The sequence below is a fragment of the Nesoenas mayeri genome (genome assembly GCF_963082525.1).
Source record: "Nesoenas mayeri genome assembly, chromosome: 25".
Classification (NCBI taxonomy): domain Eukaryota; kingdom Metazoa; phylum Chordata; class Aves; order Columbiformes; family Columbidae; genus Nesoenas; species Nesoenas mayeri.
This window is the reverse complement of record NC_137549.1, coordinates 2,167,667-2,188,196: the sequence shown is the minus strand read 5'-3', so window position 1 is coordinate 2,188,196 and position 20,530 is coordinate 2,167,667. Positions and strand designations below refer to the sequence as shown.

The 20,530-nt window shown below is 55.2% G+C and overlaps 1 protein-coding gene across 1 annotated transcript; it reads left to right on the top strand.

Moving 5' to 3' along the window:
• Positions 1–1,519: 1,519 nt before the first annotated feature.
• On the top strand, positions 1,520–19,201 carry TMPRSS9 (transmembrane serine protease 9; the record flags this gene model as incomplete). The annotated part of the gene is made up of 19 exons (XM_080359404.1): positions 1,520–1,643; positions 2,893–3,020; positions 3,454–3,521; positions 3,888–4,066; positions 5,925–5,966; positions 6,366–6,479; positions 7,150–7,321; positions 8,132–8,403; positions 9,135–9,271; positions 10,376–10,694; positions 11,226–11,397; positions 12,761–13,032; positions 14,564–14,700; positions 15,653–15,995; positions 16,090–16,206; positions 17,035–17,206; positions 17,497–17,762; positions 18,489–18,625; positions 19,040–19,201. 19 exons carry the CDS (start codon positions 1,520–1,522, stop codon positions 19,199–19,201), a joined length of 3,333 nt encoding a protein of 1,110 aa, XP_080215530.1.
• Between the last annotated feature and the right edge of the window lie 1,329 nt (positions 19,202–20,530).

Below are 20,530 nucleotides of genomic sequence, written 5' to 3'. Positions count from 1 at the left end.
TTTGGCACTTTGGAGATCACAGTTGGAGTCCTGTGTCTCGTCTGAGCATCTTCAGCGCACAAAAAGCATCGGCGTACTGGAACAAGTCTGGCAGAGGCCACTGGGTCCATATGTGAAGATCATGTGAAGGGGTTTTGGTTCCTGTGCAGGTCTGAGCCATTCGAAGGGAAATACTGGAAGCACCAGCGTCAGTGCTGAGCACAGGGAAGGAGAAACCGCTCATCGGGATGGTGTCATAGCTGTAATTAAAGCACAGATAAATTGCTCTGCATCACTATGCACTGGGAGCTCCACTGCAGGGAGTTTTGTCACCCACTGGATTTACTGACTGTGATTTGATATTTCTTTCACAATTCCTGCAAAAATATGGAGTAGCATTGGGCAACATGTGAAACTTCACCCTGGAACCTGCCCCGTGAACAGCTACAGGGTGAAGTTTATTTCTTAGCCAGTTTCAATCCACAGAACATATACCATGGGGATACAAGTAGCCGAGTGTCAGGATTGCAGCAGCCAAGTCAGAATGGTCCAGTAGAAGCAGCCAAAGCTTCTTGCAGTTTTCAGTCCAATTGCTCTGGTATAGTCAATAGCTGGAGGATCAAGCAGGTCTCTCTCCACAGCTCTCTCCTTGGACTGCAGAGTTTTGTATTTAAGGCTGAGACTGCAATCTAGTCTTGGTTTTGGCAGGCCTATAAGATTGCTTGGAGATAAATGTAATTTCCAACTTAACTGTTCCCCCTGCTACTGCAGCCCCAGGACTCCTGAGCGGCACTAAAGCATCTACGAGTGATGCCGGCTGGTTTTAGGATCTTCTCTAGGGGTGATGTCTGAGGCAGAAAGAACAAGCCAAGGCGCCAAGCCTCGTCCCTGCCAGACTTGTTCAAGTACCTTAATGCTTTTCATGCACTGAAGATGTTCAGTACTCCAAACGTGATCTCGAAAGTGCCAAAAATAGGGCATTTATGTTGTTTTTCTGTCTACACTCTTACTAGTTCGTCATGGGTGTTAGGACCTGCTGCTGAGCAAGCCCGGGGCTGCTGCTGGAGAGCAGGTACCGTGTGCTGTCCTGACCGGACCCCGGGCAGGGCCTGTGGCACTGGGACACTGGGACACTGGGACACTGGGACACTGGTTCAGCGCTCACCCAGAGCTGGTGTCACCAAAAGTGCCCGTGCAGAGCGCGGAGATGGAGGCACTAGGCTGGTTCATGTTCACAAGGGACATGGCCGTGCTCAGCAGTGGCCTCCTAGGAAGAAAGGGAAGGGGAACCAGGCAGGAAGAGGCCACCATGGTTGATGTGTTCCAGTCTTATAACCTGGATTTATTAGTTAAATCTCCTGGCGGCAGCCTGAGGCACATTCAGGGGATGCCGTGTGTGTCCATCCTTTCACCTGTGATAATGCACTGGTTGGAGCTCCTGGGGTAACCAAAGCTGGCATGTTGCTCTTCATCTCAGTCTGGTTCTTCTCCTCCTCCTCTTTTTAATCGCAGAAGCCATCTGTAGAGCTGCTCAGCAAACATGGAGCAGATGAAGCCGGTGCTGAGCACCCAGAGCAGGGGACCGAGGCCCAGCTGCTGGAAGGTGACGGCGGCTGCCGCCGTGGTGGGCAGCGTGACCGCGCTCTACCTGGGGATCCTGCTGGGTGAGTGTGCAGCCCGGTACCTTCTTTCAGCTTATCTGCTCAAAGAAAAGAGAAATGGTCTGTGCAGCTCACAGTCCTCGTAGCAAAAATCCTCAAAAGCCTTCTGCTGAGGACAAAATGTGGTCAGCCCTCCCCACACACACAGACTGCAAGGGCTGTAGCCAACTTGTTCTGAATATCAAATTTTGAAGCACTTAATCTTAAGTGTCTCATGACACGTGTGCTCTGTTCCTCCCCTCTAATCTCACTCTGTGACTGCCAAATTTCTTATTGCTGTGTCTTGCTACCCCAGCACCTCCTGCCACCAACCATTGCCTGGTTTACTCATAGAATCACAGAATGTCCTGAGCTGGAGGGACCCACAGGATCATTGGTTCCAACTGCTGTCCCTGCACAGGACACCCCACAGGTCACCCCGTGTGTCTGAGGACGGTGTCCAGTCTCTTCTTGAACACTGTCAGGTTGGGCCGTGACACCTCCCTGGGAGCCTGTTCAGTGTCCAGCACCTCTGGGGAAGAACCTTTTCCTCATGTCCCACTGCCCCTCCTGGCACATCTGCTGCCGTTCCCTGGGCTCTGTCACTGTCACAGAGCAGAGCTCACCCTGCCCCTCCTGCTCCTGCTGAGGAACCTGCAGCCCATGGGCTCTGCCCTCAGGCTGCTCTGCTCCAGCTGAGCAAACCCAGGGACTGCAGCCGCTGCTCATCCGGCTTCCCCTCCAAACCTTCAGCAGCTTCGTGTTCCTCCTCTGGACACTCTCCAGGGGGTGACACCGTCTCCTTGCCTCTCCCACCCCCATCCTGCTGCCTCTGGTGTCTCATGGCCAGATGACACCTCACACCAGCACTCTGGGGTCGACCCCAGCCCGACAGGTCTCACCAGTGCCATACGAATTCCTGAGCTGCCTTTGGTGAACAATACACCTTTCCCCAGCCTGTTCTGCCAGGATGGGGCCGGTCCGGGAGTGCACTGCCAGGCTGTACCCACCTGTTCATGGACTTCTGTCTCAGGCTTGAAAAAAAATCCACCATTTTCACATTCAAATTAGTTTGGTGCAAAATTCCTCTATTGCATGGCCAAGCGGCACCGCCACGGCAGCCGGGGTGACCAGGGGCTGCTCAGACCAGGGTGGGTCTAAAGGACACGACGAGATCTGTTCCAAAGCAGACAGCGAGCAAAGCTGGGTCCAGCCACGGCCCCGAATGTCCGTGTGTCCTTTGTGCCATGACTGACACCTTCCCTCCCTTCAGCCTGTCACCCTGCGGCAGAGACCAGCTTCGAGCACACAGTGGAGCTGCGCGGCATCGCGTTCAACAGCAGCTTACAGACCGAGACCTCCGACTACTACAGGGTGCTGACGCCTGCGCTGGAGAGGCTGGTGAGCTCTGCTGGGCTTGGCGGGAAGAGACTCTGGCGGTTCCGCTGGGTCCGGCTCAACTCTCCTCGTTCCACGGAGTGTGGGTGCCGAGAGCAGGAGGAGAACAGGGGTTTCTTAAACATCAGCAGAGGGCTGAGCTGCACTTCAGAGGTCGTGTCAGGGCCCTAAGTGACATTTGCAGGGTGGGAAATGTGTGCTCAGGCCTGTTCCTTGCGAAAGAGAGGTGCTAGAAAGGTCTAAAGAAGGGATGTTCTGCCTCGTGCCCCGAGCCAGGGTAGGCAAAAGACCACACATGAGCTGGCACTAGTGGTCCTGCTGCCTACAGACAAGAGGAAATGCCACCTTCAGCTCCCTGCAAAACCCCAGGCATCCTCTAGTCCCGTCCCCCCGGGGTCTTCTGCCCGGTCTGTGACCGTCATTCTTTGCTTTGCAGTTCCTGTCCAGTGTCCAGGACTCGCAGCTGGACTGGAGCTGCACCGGCTGCACCGTCCTGGGCTACAGGTGAGTGTGGGCAGCTCCTGCCCTGGGAATCTCCGTGAGGGTGAGCTCACTCCTGTGTTCTTATTCAAACCGGGACAAACTGCTTTTTGGTCAAGGCTGCAATTCCTTCTGGGATCACACCAATGTTCTGGGTTCCCCCATTTCGAAATATAGTCAGAAAGGCAGAGGAAAACTGCTTGGTTCAAACAAAGCTGAACTTTGGGCTAAAGAAAAAAATGCAAATGACGATTTCAACCCAGAGCACATCTCCAGAGAAACTCGCACCTTAAATTCTTAAGAATGAGTTTTGCATCTCTTGAGTTCGCAAGAGCCTGTCGCTTGCACTGACCATGGAGCCAACGCGGCCATTGATTCTCCGCTGTCCAGCAGGAACGGAAACTCGAGCGTGATCGTCCGCTTCCGCCTGCGCTTCGCCCCGCGGGACGCGCGGCCGCTGAGCTCGGCGCTGGAGGAGGAGGCGCTGAGGCACGGGCTGGCGGCCGCGCTGCGCGACCGGGGCCTGGCCCTGCCCGCCTACGGGACCATCTCCGCGGCTTCGCTTACAGGTGCGTTCCTCGCCCAGGCAGAGCTGGGTGCTCTGTGCCCGTGCTGCTGGCGCCACAGGTCGCAGCAGCAAAAGAAAACCCAACACTGTACAAGGGCAAGTGCAGAGTCCTGCAGCTGGGGAGGAACAACCCCCGGCACCAGTACGGGTTGGGGTTGAGCTGCTGAAAGCAGCTCTGCAGAGAAGGACCTGGGAGTTCTGGGGGACAACAGGGTGACCATGGGTCACCAATGTGCCCTGTGGCCAAGAGGCCAACGGGACCTGGGGTGTATGAGGAAGAGTGTGAGCAGCAGGTCAGGGAGGTTCATCCTCCCCCTCTGCTCTGCCCTGGTGAGGCCACATCTGCAGAACTGGGACCAGTTCTGGGCTCCCCAGTTTAAGAAGGACAAGGAATGACTGGAGGGAGTCCAGCAGAGAGTGACAAAGATGCTGAGGGGTCTGGAGCATCTTTCTGATGAGGAGAGACTGAGATAGCTGGGGCTGTTGAGCTGGAGAAGAGAAGCTGAGAGGGATCTGATCAATGGGATCAATATCTCAGGGTGGGTGTCAGAGGATGGACCAGACTCTGTTCAGTGGTGCCCAACGCCAGGGTGAGGGGCAACGGGCACAGACTGAAACACAGGAGGCTCCATGTGAACATGAGCAGAAACTTGTTTGCTGGGAGGTGCCAGAGCCTGGCCCAGGCTGCCCAGAGCGGGTGTGGAGTCTCCTGCTCTGAGACATTCAGACCCCCTGGACCCCCCTGTGTGATCTGCTCTGTGACCCTGCGTGAGCAGGTGGGGCTGGGGATCTGCAGAGATCCTGCAACTCAACCAGCCTGGGATGCTGTGAAAGCCACAAGCTGTGTCTCGGCCAAACCACCGCAGGGCTGCAGCTCTGGGTGTCCAGTGAAGGCTTCACACCCAGCAGCAACGTTAGAAATGGAGGTGCTGCCCGGCACCCAAGCAAACCCGCGAGAGATGCTCTGCCTGGCTCCCAGGTGCCACCAGGTTCACCAAAGAGCAGCAGAATCATGCCCAGATCTTGGCGGTTGCTCAATAGAGAGCAGCTTCAGGGACCTGCAGCAACAACAGAGCCCAAAGCATAAATTGCAGCTTCTTTTGTTTTTATTGTAGCACCTGTAACCAGCCTGGGGGAAAACAGATCAGGGTTCAGGAGGTGGACTGCTGGGTTTCTGTACCTTAGGCTGTCCTCAGAGCTGCAGCAGTAATTCCTGCTTAGGTAGATACTTATCATATTTGAACTACTCTCTGAAACCACCTGATTTAGAAATTCTCCTTTCCTTCAGCGACTGTGGAGTCGCTTGTGACCACAGATTCCAGATCCAGCAGATTTAAAAACAAATGTGCCTGGAAAACATGCAGGTGTAGTTTCCTCCACAGCTCCCTCTGCAACAATGAGCAGAGTCCCTGTGTTTTTGGGAGCCTTGTGCAGCCCAAACAGGGGTGCACAGACACCCCTTGGCTCTAGTCAACAGCCGGCATCGCTTCAGCCCCGGAGCCTCCTCAAAGCTGCAGCTCCTGGGAACTGCTCCCTGCACCCGGGGTTGCCCCAAACACACACAGGGCTGCAGATGTTGCAGATGTTGCAGCTGTTGCGGATGTTGCAGATGCTGCAGATGCTGCAGATGCTGCTCCCCCGCTGTGCACGGGCACCGCGGAGCAAACCGAGGAAGGGCTGTGGGAAGGAAGCGGCCCAGGAGCTCAGCGCTGGCCTTGGGGCAGGGAAAGCAATGGCCGGGCAGGAGGAGCGGATGAAGCAAAGGCTCTGCCAGCCCTGGCCAGGGAACTGCGCAGTCCACGGGAACACACAGCACCGGGACACCCTCACTAACCCCCCTTCCGCCCACTTTGTTGCAGGTCCCAGTGAGGTTTCTCCCCACAGACCTGGACTGAAATCAGGTAAGACGTATAGATGAGGCTCTTAGGGACAAGGTTTAGTGCTAGAGCCAGGTTATGGTTGGACTCAATGATCTTAAGGGTGTCTTCCAACCTAAATGATGCTGTGATTCTAGGAGTCCGGCCAGACCCTCTGTGCCGCTCCTGTGTCTGTGCTGTGCAGCCTGACCTGCTGCGGGTACCGGGGTATTTGTTCCCCATCCTGTTCCTGAGCTGGTGCTCCAGGGCCCTGCAGCCCTTTCCCCTGCAAGCTCAGAAAGAGCTGCAGCTCTGCTCCCGGCTCTGTCCCGCGGGGACTCGGGCACTGCCCGGGAGCAGAGGGACAAGGACACCGCGGGGCTGTCCCTGGGGATGGCTTCTGGGAGGGCTGCAGAGCACAGACTCAAGGCTTGCTGTCCGCAGGGAGCTGCCCCGGAGACATGTTCAACTGCCGCAACAGCCAGTGCGTGTGGAAAGAAAACCCGGAATGCGACGGCCGAAAAGATTGCGCTGATGCCTCTGATGAACGGGGCTGCGGTGAGTCTCCCGCTGCCGGGCTCCTGGACAAGGGGACAGGCCACAAACCACGGCTGCACACCCTGACAGGGCTTCTGGGCACCAAAGTGAGCCGAGGACACGGCACAACTTGTCAGGCCAGTGTCTGCATCAGGATGTTGTGCCCTAGAAACACCTTGGTCCCACCACCAGCTGCAAAAGGTCACGACAAGTCCCCCTTCCCGGTGGGCTGGCGTGCGGGGCAAACGCCACATGGCCACGGGCTGCTGGGCACAGGTCACAGGGCAGTGGCTGAGCTTGTGAAACCAGATGAGATATTTGCCTTCAGAATTTCTTGCTTTAGAAGAGTCTCAGGGAGGGCGCTCTGATGGGCCAGTGCTTTGCAGTGCTCTTTTCCGAGCCTGTGGGTTAAACCACAGAATCCCAGAATGTCAGGGGTTGAAGGGCCCTGAAAGCTCATCCAGTGCAATCCCCCCATGGAGCAGGAACACCCAGATGAGGTTACACAGGAAGGTGTCCAGGCGAGTTGGAATGTCTGCAGAGAAGAGATGCCCTGTGACATCCCTGGCAATGTCCTGCTGCTTGCACGAGTGCTGGGATTGCGCACAAAGCTGCTTTTCCCTTACCCCATGATCAGTTTTCCGGGGTGCAGCGAGCAGGACCCTGATTGTCCGTCTGTCTCCCGTTGCAGACTGCGGGAGCCGCCCCGCCATGCAGACCGCCAGCCGGATCGTCGGAGGCTCCGACGCCTCGCGAGGGGAGTTCCCCTGGCAAGTCAGCCTGCGAGAGAACAACGAGCACTTCTGCGGTGCCGCCATCCTCACCGAGAAGTGGCTGGTGTCTGCCGCTCACTGCTTTACCGAGTAAGCTCCAGCCACACCAGCTTGCCCCCCTCTTCCCCGTTTCCAAAAGCTGCCGGATGTTCCAGCTCCAGCCCCTACTGTGCCCTGCCCCAACACGCCTGGTTTCCCTCCGGGATCTCCCGTTGCAGTGGGTGGGATGGGCAGAGGCAGCACCAGCTCAGCAGCAGCTCCAGTTTGCAGGTGATGCTGTGGCTCTGGTTTGACCTGCAATGCTGTGGCTCTGGTTTGCAGGCAATAATGCAGCTTTGGTTTGCAGGCGATGCTGTGGCTCTGGTTTGCAGGCGATGCTGTGGCTCCGGTTTGCAGGCAATAATGCAGCTTTGGTTTGCAGGAGATACTGTGGCTCTGGTTTGCAGGCAATACTGCAGCTCTGGTTTGCCCAGCAATGCTGTGGCTCTGGTTTGCAGGTGATATTGTGGCTCTGGTTTGCCCAGCAATGCTGTGGCTCTGGTTTGCAGGCGATGCTGTGGATCTGGTTTGCAGGTGATGCTGTGGCTCTGGCTTGCCCAGCAATGCTGCGGCTCTGATTTGCAGGCAATACTGCAGCTCTGGTTTGCAGGTGATGCTGCGGCTCTGGTTTGCAGGCAATACTGCAGCTCTGGTTTGCCCAGCAATACTGCGGCTCTGGTTTGCAGGCAATACTGCAGCTCTGGTTTGCAGGCAATGCTGCGGCTCTGGTTTGCCCAGCAATGCTGCGGCTCTGGTTTGCAGGCAATACTGCAGCTCTGGTTTGCAGGCAATGCTGCGGCTCTGGTTTGCAGGCAATGCTGCAGCTCTGGGCTCACGTGGTCCCAACCCTCTCTCCTCCAGGTTTCAGGACCCGGCCATGTGGGCAGCTTACACAGGAACCACCTCCCTCCGCTCAGACAGCGGGGCGGTGAAAATGAGCATCTCACGCATCATCCCGCACCCCTCCTACAACACCGACACGGCTGACTATGATGTGGCCGTGCTGGAGCTGAAGAGACCTGTGACCTTCACCAAGTACATCCAGCCTGTGTGCCTGCCAAGCGCTGGGCATCACTTCCCCACCAGAAAGAAGTGTCTCATCTCCGGCTGGGGCTACCTCAGAGGGGATTTCTGTAAGCACAGCGAGGCAGAGGAGGGCGGTGTGGTGGGTGTGAGTGGAGCAGGAGGCGTGAGGGAAGGGAACTCAGGTCACAGAACCCCAGAACCCCAGGCTGGTTGGGTTGCAGGATCTCTGCAGATCCCCAGCCCCACCTGCTCACGCAGGGTCACAGAGCAGATCACACAGGGGAGTCCAGGGGGTCTGAATGTCTCAGAGCAGGAGACTCCACACCCGCTCTGGGCAGCCTGGGCCAGGCTCTGGCACCTCCCAGCAAACAAGTTTCTGCTCACGTGCACATGGAGCCTCCTGTGTTTCAGTCTGTGCCCGTTGCCCCTCACCCTGGCGTTGGGCACCACTGAACAGTCTGGTCCATCCTCTGACACCCACCCTGAGATATTGATCCATTGGTCAGATCCCTCTCAGCTTCTCCAGCTCAACAGCCCCAGCTCCCTCAGTGTCTCCTCATCACAAAGATGCTCCAGACCTGTCAGCATCTTCATAGCCCTTGCTATGACTCCATCCAGTCATTCCTTGTCCTTCTTAATCTGGGGAGCCCAGAACTGGTCCCAGTACTGTGGATGTGGCCTCATCAGGGCAGAGCAGAGGGGGAGGATGAACCTGCTGCTCACACTCTTCCTCGTGCACCCAGGTCACGCTCTGGCCGGGCAGGGTGGCAGTAACACGGGCAGAGGGTCCTGTGCGAGGTTCCCTGCGAGGAGCTCACGGCCACATCTTCTCGTTTAGTGGTGAAACCCGAGTTCCTGCAGAAAGCGACGGTGGAGCTGCTGGACCAGACGCTGTGCTCCAGCCTCTACAGCCATGCCCTCACGGACAGGATGATGTGCGCCGGCTACCTGGAGGGGAAAATCGACTCCTGCCAGGTAAGCGCTGCCCAGGGAAGCCGGCACACGAGGCTGTTCCCTCCCGGTATGCACCAAGCAGCGCTGCCAGAAGCAGCATCTGACACCATGGTCACGGTTCCCCCCAAAGTTCGAGGCCACAGACCCAAGCAGGGATCAAGGACTGCAGAAGACAAAAATGAGGACATGTTCTCTAGTGCTCAGAGCAGGGCACTGCTGTGTAAGGGGCTCTTTTGGCTCTTTAACTCCTTCACTTCCTGAGCTGTAACCAGGGCTGGTGCTACCAATGTACCTGGCAGGTCCTCAGATCAAAATCCAGATGGCAAAGGTCAGCAGTGGAAACTGAAACACACACAGCAGTTTTTGGTGAACAACTTGGTGTTTTCTTTGCCTCGTCAGCCTTTACCCAGCCTGGCACTGCAAGTGGTCAGCTGGAGAACATCCCATGTGTGGGGAGAGGGGACTCTGATGTCCATGGTGACCCTGTGGTTTGGCCACAGCCACCAGCTGAGCAAAACCGCCCTTCTCTGGCGGTAGTGGTTCCTGTCTCTGTACCACCGAGGCTCTGAGGCTGGATGATGAACGTGACCCATCCGGTTATTCACTGCTCACCTAGAGCAACCCAGCCCCCAGAAGGCACTGCCAGCTTCGCAGACACCTCATGTCCTACATCAGTGACACTCACATGGCTGCACAGTACCAAAGAATTGACCAGGGAACCACAGGCCAAACCGAGAAAACATCATGCAAAGCTTAGCATGGTCCCCCTGGGTTGTGCATCACACAATGAACACCCATCGTCTGGCTGCTTAGTGGCTGCTGGGCTTCACCTTTCAGAGCAGCAGTTTAACAAATGGTTAAACCAGGAGAAATGCTTACCCTAGATTTTCTGGAGGATGTCCTTGTGCTCTTCTGGAGTCTCAAGGGCAGCAGGGTACTGCTAATAGCAGCGCAGTGTGCACACAGGAGCAGCCAAGGGCCAGCACAGGAGATGCTCCACTCGTCACTAGGCTGGGCAATAAGCAGAGCTGAGCTGGGGGACACAGGGACACAGAGATGCTGAGGGTGGCCAGGACGAGCTCAGAGTGTCCCCAGGGCGAGCTCACCATGTGGCTTCTCTTGCAGGGTGACTCTGGCGGGCCCCTGGTTTGCCAAGAACCATCTGGCAAGTTCTTCCTGGCGGGAATTGTGAGCTGGGGCATCGGATGCGGTGAAGCCAGGCGGCCCGGGGTCTACACACGTGTTACCAAACTCAGAGACTGGATCTTGGACGCCATTTCTGCCTCCCCCACCTCCACAATCGACACCGTTCCCCTACCACACTCCAGTGCGAACCGTGACCTGATCAGCTCTGCGGACCTCAACGCCACCACCACCGGCACCATCCCCACCGCGTCACCAGCCCCAGCTGCCAGCGCACCGGTGACAGCATCAGGACCGCAAGGTACGAGCACCCCCAGGGTGGGCACAGCATGGCACGAAGAGGGGCTGACACGGGTCCAAATGTCGTGTTTGTTCCACCATGGAGCTGAAGTGCTAATCGCCCAGGCACAAGTGGCAATATCTGGTGGCCCTTGCTCAGCCCAGAGCAGCCTGGCAAAGTGCTGGCTCACGGTCACCCTGCTGTCCCCAGGACCCCCAGCTCCCTTTCCCCTACGCTGCTCTCTAATAGGTCATTCCCCAACTTACACTGAACCTGGGGTTGTTCCTGCCCAGATTCAAGACTCTACACTTGCCCTTGTTCTATTTCATTACATTTTCCCTGCCCAGCTCTCCAGCCTGTCCAGGTCTCTGATGGCAGCACAGCTTCCAGTGTCACCACTGCTCCCAGCTCGGTGTCACCAGCAAACTTGTGACAGTCACTCTATTCCTCATCCAAATCATTGATGAATACATTGTTCGGTTAGAAGCAGCAAAATTCTCTCCTTATCTTGTGCCAGGAATTCTCACAAGTCACGTTTTTGCTTTTGTTCAGCGTGCGGAGGACGACCCGGGTTCTCTAAACCCAGCAGGATTGTGGGAGGAACCGACGCTTCCAGAGGAGAGATCCCCTGGCAAGTCAGCCTGAGGGAAGACTCGATGCACTTCTGCGGAGCCACGGTGATCGGGGAGCGCTGGCTGCTGTCGGCAGCCCACTGCTTCAACGAGTGAGACGCGACCCGCGCCGCGCGGCCAGCAGATCTCTAGTTTCTGCTAGAGATTCATAGTAAACGGGCTTTGTGGGGAGGGCAGGACGAGAAGGGAAAGGTAAAAGTAGCCTGGGCAGGGAGCACGGGCAGCGCTTCTAATGGGTGGAAAAGGAAAGGTGCCACGAGTTGCTGCAAGAAATTTAACCTTAGAAATTGGCTGTAAGATGGGAAATAGAGACCCACGGTCAGCTGGGTCAGTCTCTGACTCCTCTTCCAAAATGCCATTATCAGTTTGATTTTGAGTAGTTAAACAGCGACACCCCAAGTCCAGGTTTAGAAATAACCAAGATAAAGAAATGAGTAGCCAGAGGGTGATGTTTGTCAGGAATAAAAACTCCTGAAGGCAGAAAGGGTGAGGGACTAACTACGAAGAGTTTCAAAACAGCCTTATGTGTTAAATAAAGCAATAAAGCAGTGAGTGAAATGCAAGGTGGGCACGTGTGAAGTGAGGCGCATTGCAAAGCAGCAGAGCCACCCGTCTGCACATGAGGACGGGTCTCCATCGGCTTTTACCTCCAGAAAAGGTCAGAAATACTGTGGATTTTGCCACGAGAACAGCAGTTCTGTGGGCACCGGCAATCAAAGAGCAAATCAATAGTAATTATTAGAAAAATAACAGAGATTACCAGTGTGTTGCAGGTAATTCACAGCACAACGACCTCTCAAACGTTGCACGCAGAGCTAGAATAACGTAAAATGGTGAACACAAGGATGTGGATCAGCATCCGAAACAAGCACGACAAGATGGATCAGACTGGAGCTGGGGAAAGAGAAAGCGGGGTGGGGAGCGTGTGATAGGGACTATACAGTTACAAAGGGTACAAAGTGTTTAGGAAATGCATTCTTACTGTTTTGCTAAGATATCAAACAACCACCAAGAGCAGGTGGAAAACAAGGAAAAGGAAACAGTTGTTCAGAAATGTCATAGAACTGAACGTTTAAAATTCACACGGGGTTAAAACAAAACAAAACAAACAGCACAACTTGAGAAAAATCCAAATAAAACCCCCCAAATCCACCAAAACCTACTGAATATAGAGACAGCATCTGTGTGCCAGGACACTCCTGAAATGACAAATTCCTGGAGGTGAGGGGAGGATTCCTGCAGGTTTACCTGCTCCTCAGGACCCTCCGATTAGTGCCGCCGCTGGAGACGGTTCTTTGGGCCTGACCTAGCAGAGCTGCTCTTTGTGCTGGGCTCTGCTTTGCTAAAGTAACGTTTCAAACACTCGGCATTTAGAGTTGTTTGCAATTCCAACGTCAGAATTTGTGCTGGGGGTGTGTGTGTGAACGTGCGTGTTTAGGATTCTGTGTTTTGCAGGACACATTCAGAAGAGATTGAAGCCTACATGGGAACAACATCACTGAATGGAACAGAGGAGAGTGGGGTGAAAGTCAATGTAACCAGAGTGATCCAGCATCCCCTCTACAACCCTATTATATTGGACTACGATGTGGCTGTGCTGGAGCTGGCGACACCTCTTGTCTTCACCAAACACATCCAGCCCATCTGTCTCCCAACGGCTGCGCAGGAGTTTCCCGTTGGCAAGAAATGCGTCATTTCTGGGTGGGGTCTCCTCGAGGAGGGGAACGGTAAGCACTGATGTCATAGAGTCATTTCGGTTGGAAAAGGCCCTCAGGATCATCAAGTCCAACCATAACCCACCCCAGGCACTGCCCCATGTCCCAAGAACCTCATGTCCGTCTGTCCAGCCCTCCAGGGATGGTGACTCCAGCACTGCCCTGGGCAGCCTGTTCCAATGCCCCACAGCCCTTTGGGGAAGAAATTGTTCCCACATCCAACCTCAGCCTCCCCTGGCGCAACTTGAGGCCGTTTCCTCTGCTCCTGGCGCTTGTTCCTGGGGAGCAGAGCCCGACCCCCCTGGCTCCAAGCTCCTTTCAGGCAGTTCAGAGATCAGAAGGTCTCCCCTCAGCTCCTGTTCTCCAGCTGAACCCCCAGGTCCCTCAGCCGCTCCATCACACTTGTGCTCCTTCGTTATCAGTTAATTGGTTCTGGAGCAGCAAAGCCTGAGTCTGGGGATCATCCAGCATGGGGATGGTAATGGGGACAGTCAGGTACCGGCAGAAACACAAGACTTAGCAAGAATAAGGGCATCTTAAACCACAGTTACTTAGGAGCCACCAGCAGACAAGAAGACAGAGAGCAGTCTGGCAGGAACCAGGAGCGACCTGCTGGGCTCCCCGTTAAGCTCAGCTCAGAGACCTGATCCAGCTCTGGCAGGGCAGTGTCAGCCACAGCAACCGCACTCGGTTGCAAAGGTGTTCCAAGCAATTAGAAAATGCAAAGATTGCAGGGAGAAGACCTGAGGGTGGCACGTGTGCTCCCAAAGAGGTCCTGCTGCCCCTCTGACAGGTGACCAGGGGCTGATCTAGATACAACTGCCTTGTTATTTATCAAAATTATGCTTTAAGTCAATCAAACCCAGTTGAAATAGAAATGTTGCTTGAGTAGTTTGTTTTGTTGTCTGGGTTTTTTTGTTGTTGTTGTTTGTTTGGTTTTAAATGAAACCTCTAAAAATAAGAGTTACCTGAGGTGAATTATATTTCTTACAAATACATTTATTAGGTAACTCATACTCTCTTCTTTTGGCTAGAACAACTTTATATAGCAATTTTTGTTATGCTAAAATCTTTACAGGTTAAATGTCCAATCCCTTTATTTTATATCATTTTTATTCTCTCACATTTTTTCCTGCGTAACTGTAAGAACAAAGCTCATAAATTTAGTACATCTGGTCCTTTTTCTCTGACTCCTCTTCCAAAATGCCGTTATCACCAGCACCTGCAGCAGCAGATTTGTAGTGCACAAGACAGCTGGCTATGTGGAACCTGGAAGGTAGAGGACAGGTATCTTTTTGGCAAGAAAGAATTCTATAAATAGAGGTTTTGGCTGTCAGGACAACAGAAACTTGCTGCCCATGTGTCCTGTGCACGGGGACAGAACCACCTTGGGTGAGCCAGGAGCCTCAGGGCGGCTCTTACAGGACTCAGATTCTGGGTGGGACTGGAGCCTGTTTTCCTGCAATACGTGTTGGGTCAGTCTAAAAGCCGATAGTTCCCGCTCCCCTCTGCCGTGCTCACCCGTCCTGTGGTTTTCACGCAGCCACCAGGCCTGAGATCCTGCAGAAAGCCTCTGTGGGCATCATAGACCAGGAGACCTGCGATTTCCTCTACAACTTCTCGCTCACTGACCAAATGATCTGTGCCGGCTTCCTGGAGGGCAAGGTGGACTCCTGCCAGGTGAGAGCCTGCAGTTTCTCTGCTCCTCTGTGTGTTGTTGCAGAAAGCCGGGATAATCTGCTCAGCACAGCCTTGGGAAATATTTGCTGAGTTGCTGTGGCCAGGCTGTAAAATCCCAGCCTACTGACCCCTGGGGCTTTAGAGAAGTAAAAAAAGCTCCATCAAGTTGAGCACGACTTAGACCAATATCCCCCTGTCCTGTTGGGCCAGACTAGACTCCTGGATGGAGCCGGTTTCCTCCTGTGGCAGCCAGGTGGTGGTAGGTGGTGGTGGTTGTTGTTCAGAGAATCTCAGAATGTCAGGGGTTGAAGGGCCCTGGAAAGCTCATCCAGTGCAATCCCCCCATGGAGCAGGAACACCCAGATGAGGTTACACAGGAAGGTGTCCAGGCAGGTTGGAATGTCTGCACAGAAGGAGACTCCACAACCCCCCTGGGCAGCCTGGGCCAGGCTCTGACACCCTCACCCCAACAAGTTTCTTCTCAGATTAAAATGGAACCTCCTGTGTCCCAGTTTGTACCCATTGCCCCTTGTCCTGTCCCTGGTTGTCACCAGCAGAGCCTGGCTCCATCCTCCTGACACTGCCCCTTTCCATATTGATCCCCAGGAATGAGTCCCCCCTCAGTGTCCTCTTGTCCAGCTCCAGAGCCCCAGTTCCCTCAGCCTTTCCTCACACGGGAGATGCTCCACTCCCTTCAGCATCTTTGTTGCCCTGCACTGGGGGAAGGAGCTGTCAGGACCTATTAACTCTCCTGACAAATGCCACCTGTACCCGTGGAGCCAGGCTGAGCCACTGACCCCAGGTTCAGCCTCTTTCGCACTCGCTGCCCGGCAGCAACAGCCCCACGGGGCTGGAGAACAGAGAGTTTGGGGCAGCTGTGTCCCCCGGTGCGGCTGAGGGGCAGCTCCACGCAGCCCTGGCCTGAGCAACCATGGCCTTGCTTCTTCCTCAGGGAGATTCGGGTGGACCCTTGGCCTGCGAGGTGACCCCAGGAGTGTTCTATCTGGCCGGCATCGTGAGCTGGGGAATCGGCTGTGCCCAGCCCCTGAATCCCGGCGTGTACTCCAGAATTACCAAACTCAGAGACTGGATCCTGGACACCATCTCGCAGCTGCCCAGTACTGGCACAGGCACTGTTTCCAGTTCAACCTTCGCTAGAACGGCTGCTGCAGCCACCGTCACCCACCAGCCCAGCACCACAGCTGCCAGTCCAACCGACAGAACCACAACAGCCACCGAAGAACCCTCCACAGCCCTGCAAACCACGGAGCCTGCCAAGCCCACCCAAACCCCAGGTAAAACTGATGACAGATTTATTGACATGTTGGTGGGAGAGCTCCAGCCCCAGCAGAGAAGGTGCTGAGCTCACTCTGGGTTATTCCATTCCAGTGGTGCCTTGTACCAGCTTCACCTTCAAGTGTTCCAGCAACGTCTGCATTGGAAAAGAAAATCCCGAATGTGACGGCATTGCCGACTGTGGCAACGGCTTTGATGAGCGCAACTGCGGTGAGCGCTGCTCTGCAGCCTTATTCTATATCACCAGCCTCCCCAGGGCAACCACCAACTTCTCATGGGCCACCCTGGGCCTCACGTTGTGCACTGGGGCCCTGGGCCAGCCCCTTGTGTTCCAGGTCCTACCTGATCTGTCAGAGCCTATAAGATAAAGCTGGACGAGGAGGGTCCAAAGTTTCTGCCAGGGCACGTGGCCTCCTCTCGTGTGCTATAAACATTAGAACCTGTCTGCCAGCACATGGGCCTCCTGGCCAGTCACTCTGCTGGTGCGAGCTGGCCAGACTGCTCTGCACAACGTGGCAGCCCAGAAGATGCTGTAACGGCCCCTCCTCATGTACCACATCCCTGGAAGGTGTGATCTGTGGTAACAAGCTCCCAAACTTGTTCCCAAATATGCCATGTTTGCCCAGTCTTATGTCAGATCACAGAATTGTAGAACGTCCTGAGCTGGAAGGACCCACAGGATCATTGGTTCCAACTGCTGTCCCTGCAGAGGACACCCCGCAGGTCACCCTGTGTGTCTGAGGATGGTGTCCAGTCTCTTGTTGAACACTGTCAGGTTGGGGCTGTGACACCTCCCTGGGAGCCTGTTCAGTGTTCAGCACCTCTGGGGAAGAACCTTTTCCTCATGTCCAGCTGACCCTCCCCAGCACATCTGCTGCCGTTCCCTCAAGTCCTATGGGTCAATAAAATCCATCACATCCCACTGGCCCGTGTGTGTCTCCCTGGAAGGCCCCACTGTGGGTCGGGCTATGAAAGGAGGGCAGATATCCCTCCCACTTACAGTAAATTAAAACCATGGTGCTTCTTCTTCTGTCCCAGATTGTGGCTTAACGAGTGCTCTGGCCTTCAGCAAGATCGTGGGTGGCAGCGCCGCGGCTCGAGGAGAGTGGCCCTGGCAAGTCAGCCTCTGGCTGCGGCGGAAGGAGCACAAGTGCGGGGCCGTCCTCATCGCCGACCGCTGGCTGCTCTCCGCAGCTCACTGCTTCGATATGTAAGTCTGAGATGGGCTCGTGAACCAGGTGGCTCTTGGCTTCACCCTTCCTCCCCATCCAGCGCCGTGGCTGGGATGCTGTGCCCCACGAGGAGCACATGCTCCCTGTTACGGATGGTAAGTGCCAAGACGAATGAGTGGAGCAGAGCCCGGGTATGTCCGCGCGGTGATGGAGACGGGTTCCTGGCCTCACAAGGGGTGGCCGTGGTGCATCCCAGTCACACAAGTGGAGGAACAGCCCTCCTTGTGAGGCCATGCTCCTAACAGCCAGGTTTGCTGTCTTTCTGCAGTTACAGTGACCCCAAAATGTGGGTGGCCTTTCTAGGAACACCCTTCCTGAACGGCATCGATGGCAAAACGGAGAAAATATTCCGGATCTACAAGCACCCTTTTTACAACGTCTACAGCCTGGACTACGACGTGGCACTGCTGGAGCTGAACGCGCCCGTCAAGTTCAGCAGCACCATCAGACCCATATGTCTCCCAGACAGTTCACACATCTTCCATGAAGGAGCCAGATGCTTCATCACAGGCTGGGGCTCCACGAAGGAAGGAGGTAATGGCTGAGAGGGCCCCACCACATCCTTGAGGTTCGGGTTGGACATGAGGAAAAGGTTCTTCCCCCAGAGGTGCTGGACACTGAACAGGCTCCCCAGGGAGGTGTCACGGCCCCAACCTGACAGTGTTCAAGAAGAGACTGGACACCGTCCTCAGACACACGGGGTGACCTGTGGGGTGTCCTGTGCAGGGACAGCAGTTGGAACCAATGATCCTGTGGGTCCTTCCTGCTCAGGACATTCTGTGATGGCCACAGCACGTGCCCCATCCCCTTTGAGCTCAAATATCATTGATTCCCGCTCCGCTGCCCCAAGCGCTCCCCACAGCAGGCTGGACCCTGGAGGGGACACCATCCTGCGCAAGCCCTGGTGTCACCAGTCTCCTCCCAGGCCCTGTGTTCCTCCACTCGGTGACACCTCTGCCCTCCTGCAGCCCTCCCAAGCTTTCCCCGTCGCATCACAGTGCTGCACATCCCTTTGCAGCTGCTCCAGCTGTGCTCCCGCAGCACACGGACCACCCTGATCCCATTTTATCAGGTCAGCCAAGCAGCCTGACAAACCACACACCAAAGGGACCTTCCTGAGCTTGCTCTGCTGGGGAGAAGCCAGGCCTGGTTCTCCTTCCCAGTGCAGGTCTCTCCCTTTGGCAAGAAACCCCTCTCCTACACACACTGTTGCTTCTGAGCGGCTCTGCAGCAAACTCACAGCGACACTTGTGTCCTCAGGTCTCATGTCAAAGCATCTGCAAAAAGCAGCAGTGAACGTGATCGGAGACCAGGCCTGCAAGAAGTTCTACCCCGTGCAGATCAGCAGCAGGATGCTGTGTGCCGGCTTCCCGCACGGCACCGTCGACAGCTGCTCGGTGAGTGTGAGAGCAGCAAATGCTGCAGCTGGGATGGAGCAAACCCATGCAAAGCCCTCAGGGTGGACGCCCTTACCCTGCGCGTCCACCCGTCCCCACCGGCTGTTACCGCTACCTAAGTCCATACACATCATTCTGCTCGTCCCACCAACCCGTGATACGTCAGGGAAATGCACAGAGAGACAACGCCACGGCAGAGACCACAGGCAGCCCCTTTCATTACCCTGTTGTGCCTCCAAACATGCTCTTCCCTGCTCCAGACCCCCAACCTCAGCTCGTGCATCCCAGCACATCACTGGAAGCAGCTCCTGGGGGTGGGAATAGGGCAGCAAACATTCCCGTGTCCCACACATCTCACAGCTAGGGGCTGGGCCACCTCTCTGCTTGACATGGGACCTTCTCCTCTCTCCGCAGGGCGATGCGGGCGGACCCCTGGCGTGCCAAGAACCCTCAGGGCGGTGGTTTCTGGCAGGAATCACAAGCTGGGGCTATGGCTGCGCCCGGCCATACTTCCCTGGTGTCTACACCAAAGTCACAGCCGTCCAGGGCTGGATCGCGCAGCACCTCAAGCTCTGAAGCTGAATTTCACCACTCAGGGAAGCCGACGGATGAGAGGAGTAATAGCCAGAGGATGCACTAACCCCTCAGCTACTGTACTTTTCTTTTGATGCTGCAAAGGGGTGAGGATGGTCTGCAGGTATTAAGCAAATGCCGGTGTTGTGTCACCCACTGCAGCTGTGACACCAGGGCATTTGGTAACCGCTTTGCATAGAAAGGTACCATTCTAGACATTTTCTATAAATAAATGAGGCCTGTCCCTTCTTAAGACCTGGCCAAACATCCTACGCATTAAAATGTGGCCTTTCTAGTTGGAGGGGTGCCCGAAAAACCTGTCAGAGGTTCATGTAGCTTGGCTGAGCTCCGCCTGTGAGCTGTCACCCCAAAGCCAACAGACAGGGGAACCTCAGCCCAGAAGCCTCAGGCCTCACTGCCTCGATGGAGCCGTCACGTTGTGCGATGGCTTTTGGAACAGGTACACAAGTGTTTCCACTCGGTGCTCAGCGCGTCCCCTGGCTCACCACTTGATCACAAGAGCAGTCAGGACTAAACCACTTGGACTTAAGGCTGCATAGACCTCACCTGCATTACAATCAGAACAGGCTTCTCACACCACAACCCCCCAGCTCCCTTTGCATAAGGGAACAGGTGATTAAATTGACAAAGATGAAGGCACAGCCACACAGACAACTTCTGGTTAAGCTAGGAGGGAAAAATCCCAAGTGTTGAGCTGGTGGCCCAAGGATCCAGCTCCTTCAGGGGCAAGTCCAGTCCCACTCACCAGCGTAAAGCACACAGACACCTCTGTTCACAAGAAAAAGCTGCTGCAGAGCTCACATGTTAAGCCTTAGGCGGACTTAGACATCTTCTCATAGATCCAATCACCAAAACTAAAGAGTAGGTCGTACCCCAACCCCCTTCCTAGTCTTGGGCACTTAAGTTCTGCATTTGGGTGCAGCGAGAGGTCTGTTCTTGCCCAGCCCAGCTGGCACTGAGATCAGCACCTTCCCAGCTCCAGCACCACCAAGGTGGCAGACCCAGTTCCAAACCGGGCTGGAACACTTGTGCGATGCTCCCATCGATGAAACAGGACTGCACAAAATTCACACAGCCATAAAGTAAAAAAAGCCCCTAAGCAAACATGGCTGGAAAGCATTTATTTTCAAGTAGTCATCCTGCTCAAATATCCAGCGAAATCCTAATAGTTCACTATTAGAACACTTTAGTCCCTTCACAGGAGCCACCACATTGGGAGATTAAATGAAATCAGGTTTGCCCACATCCCTTTGAATGCCCTAGCAGGTACGGAGCCACCATCCAGTCTGTGCCCTGCCCCAGCAAACTGAA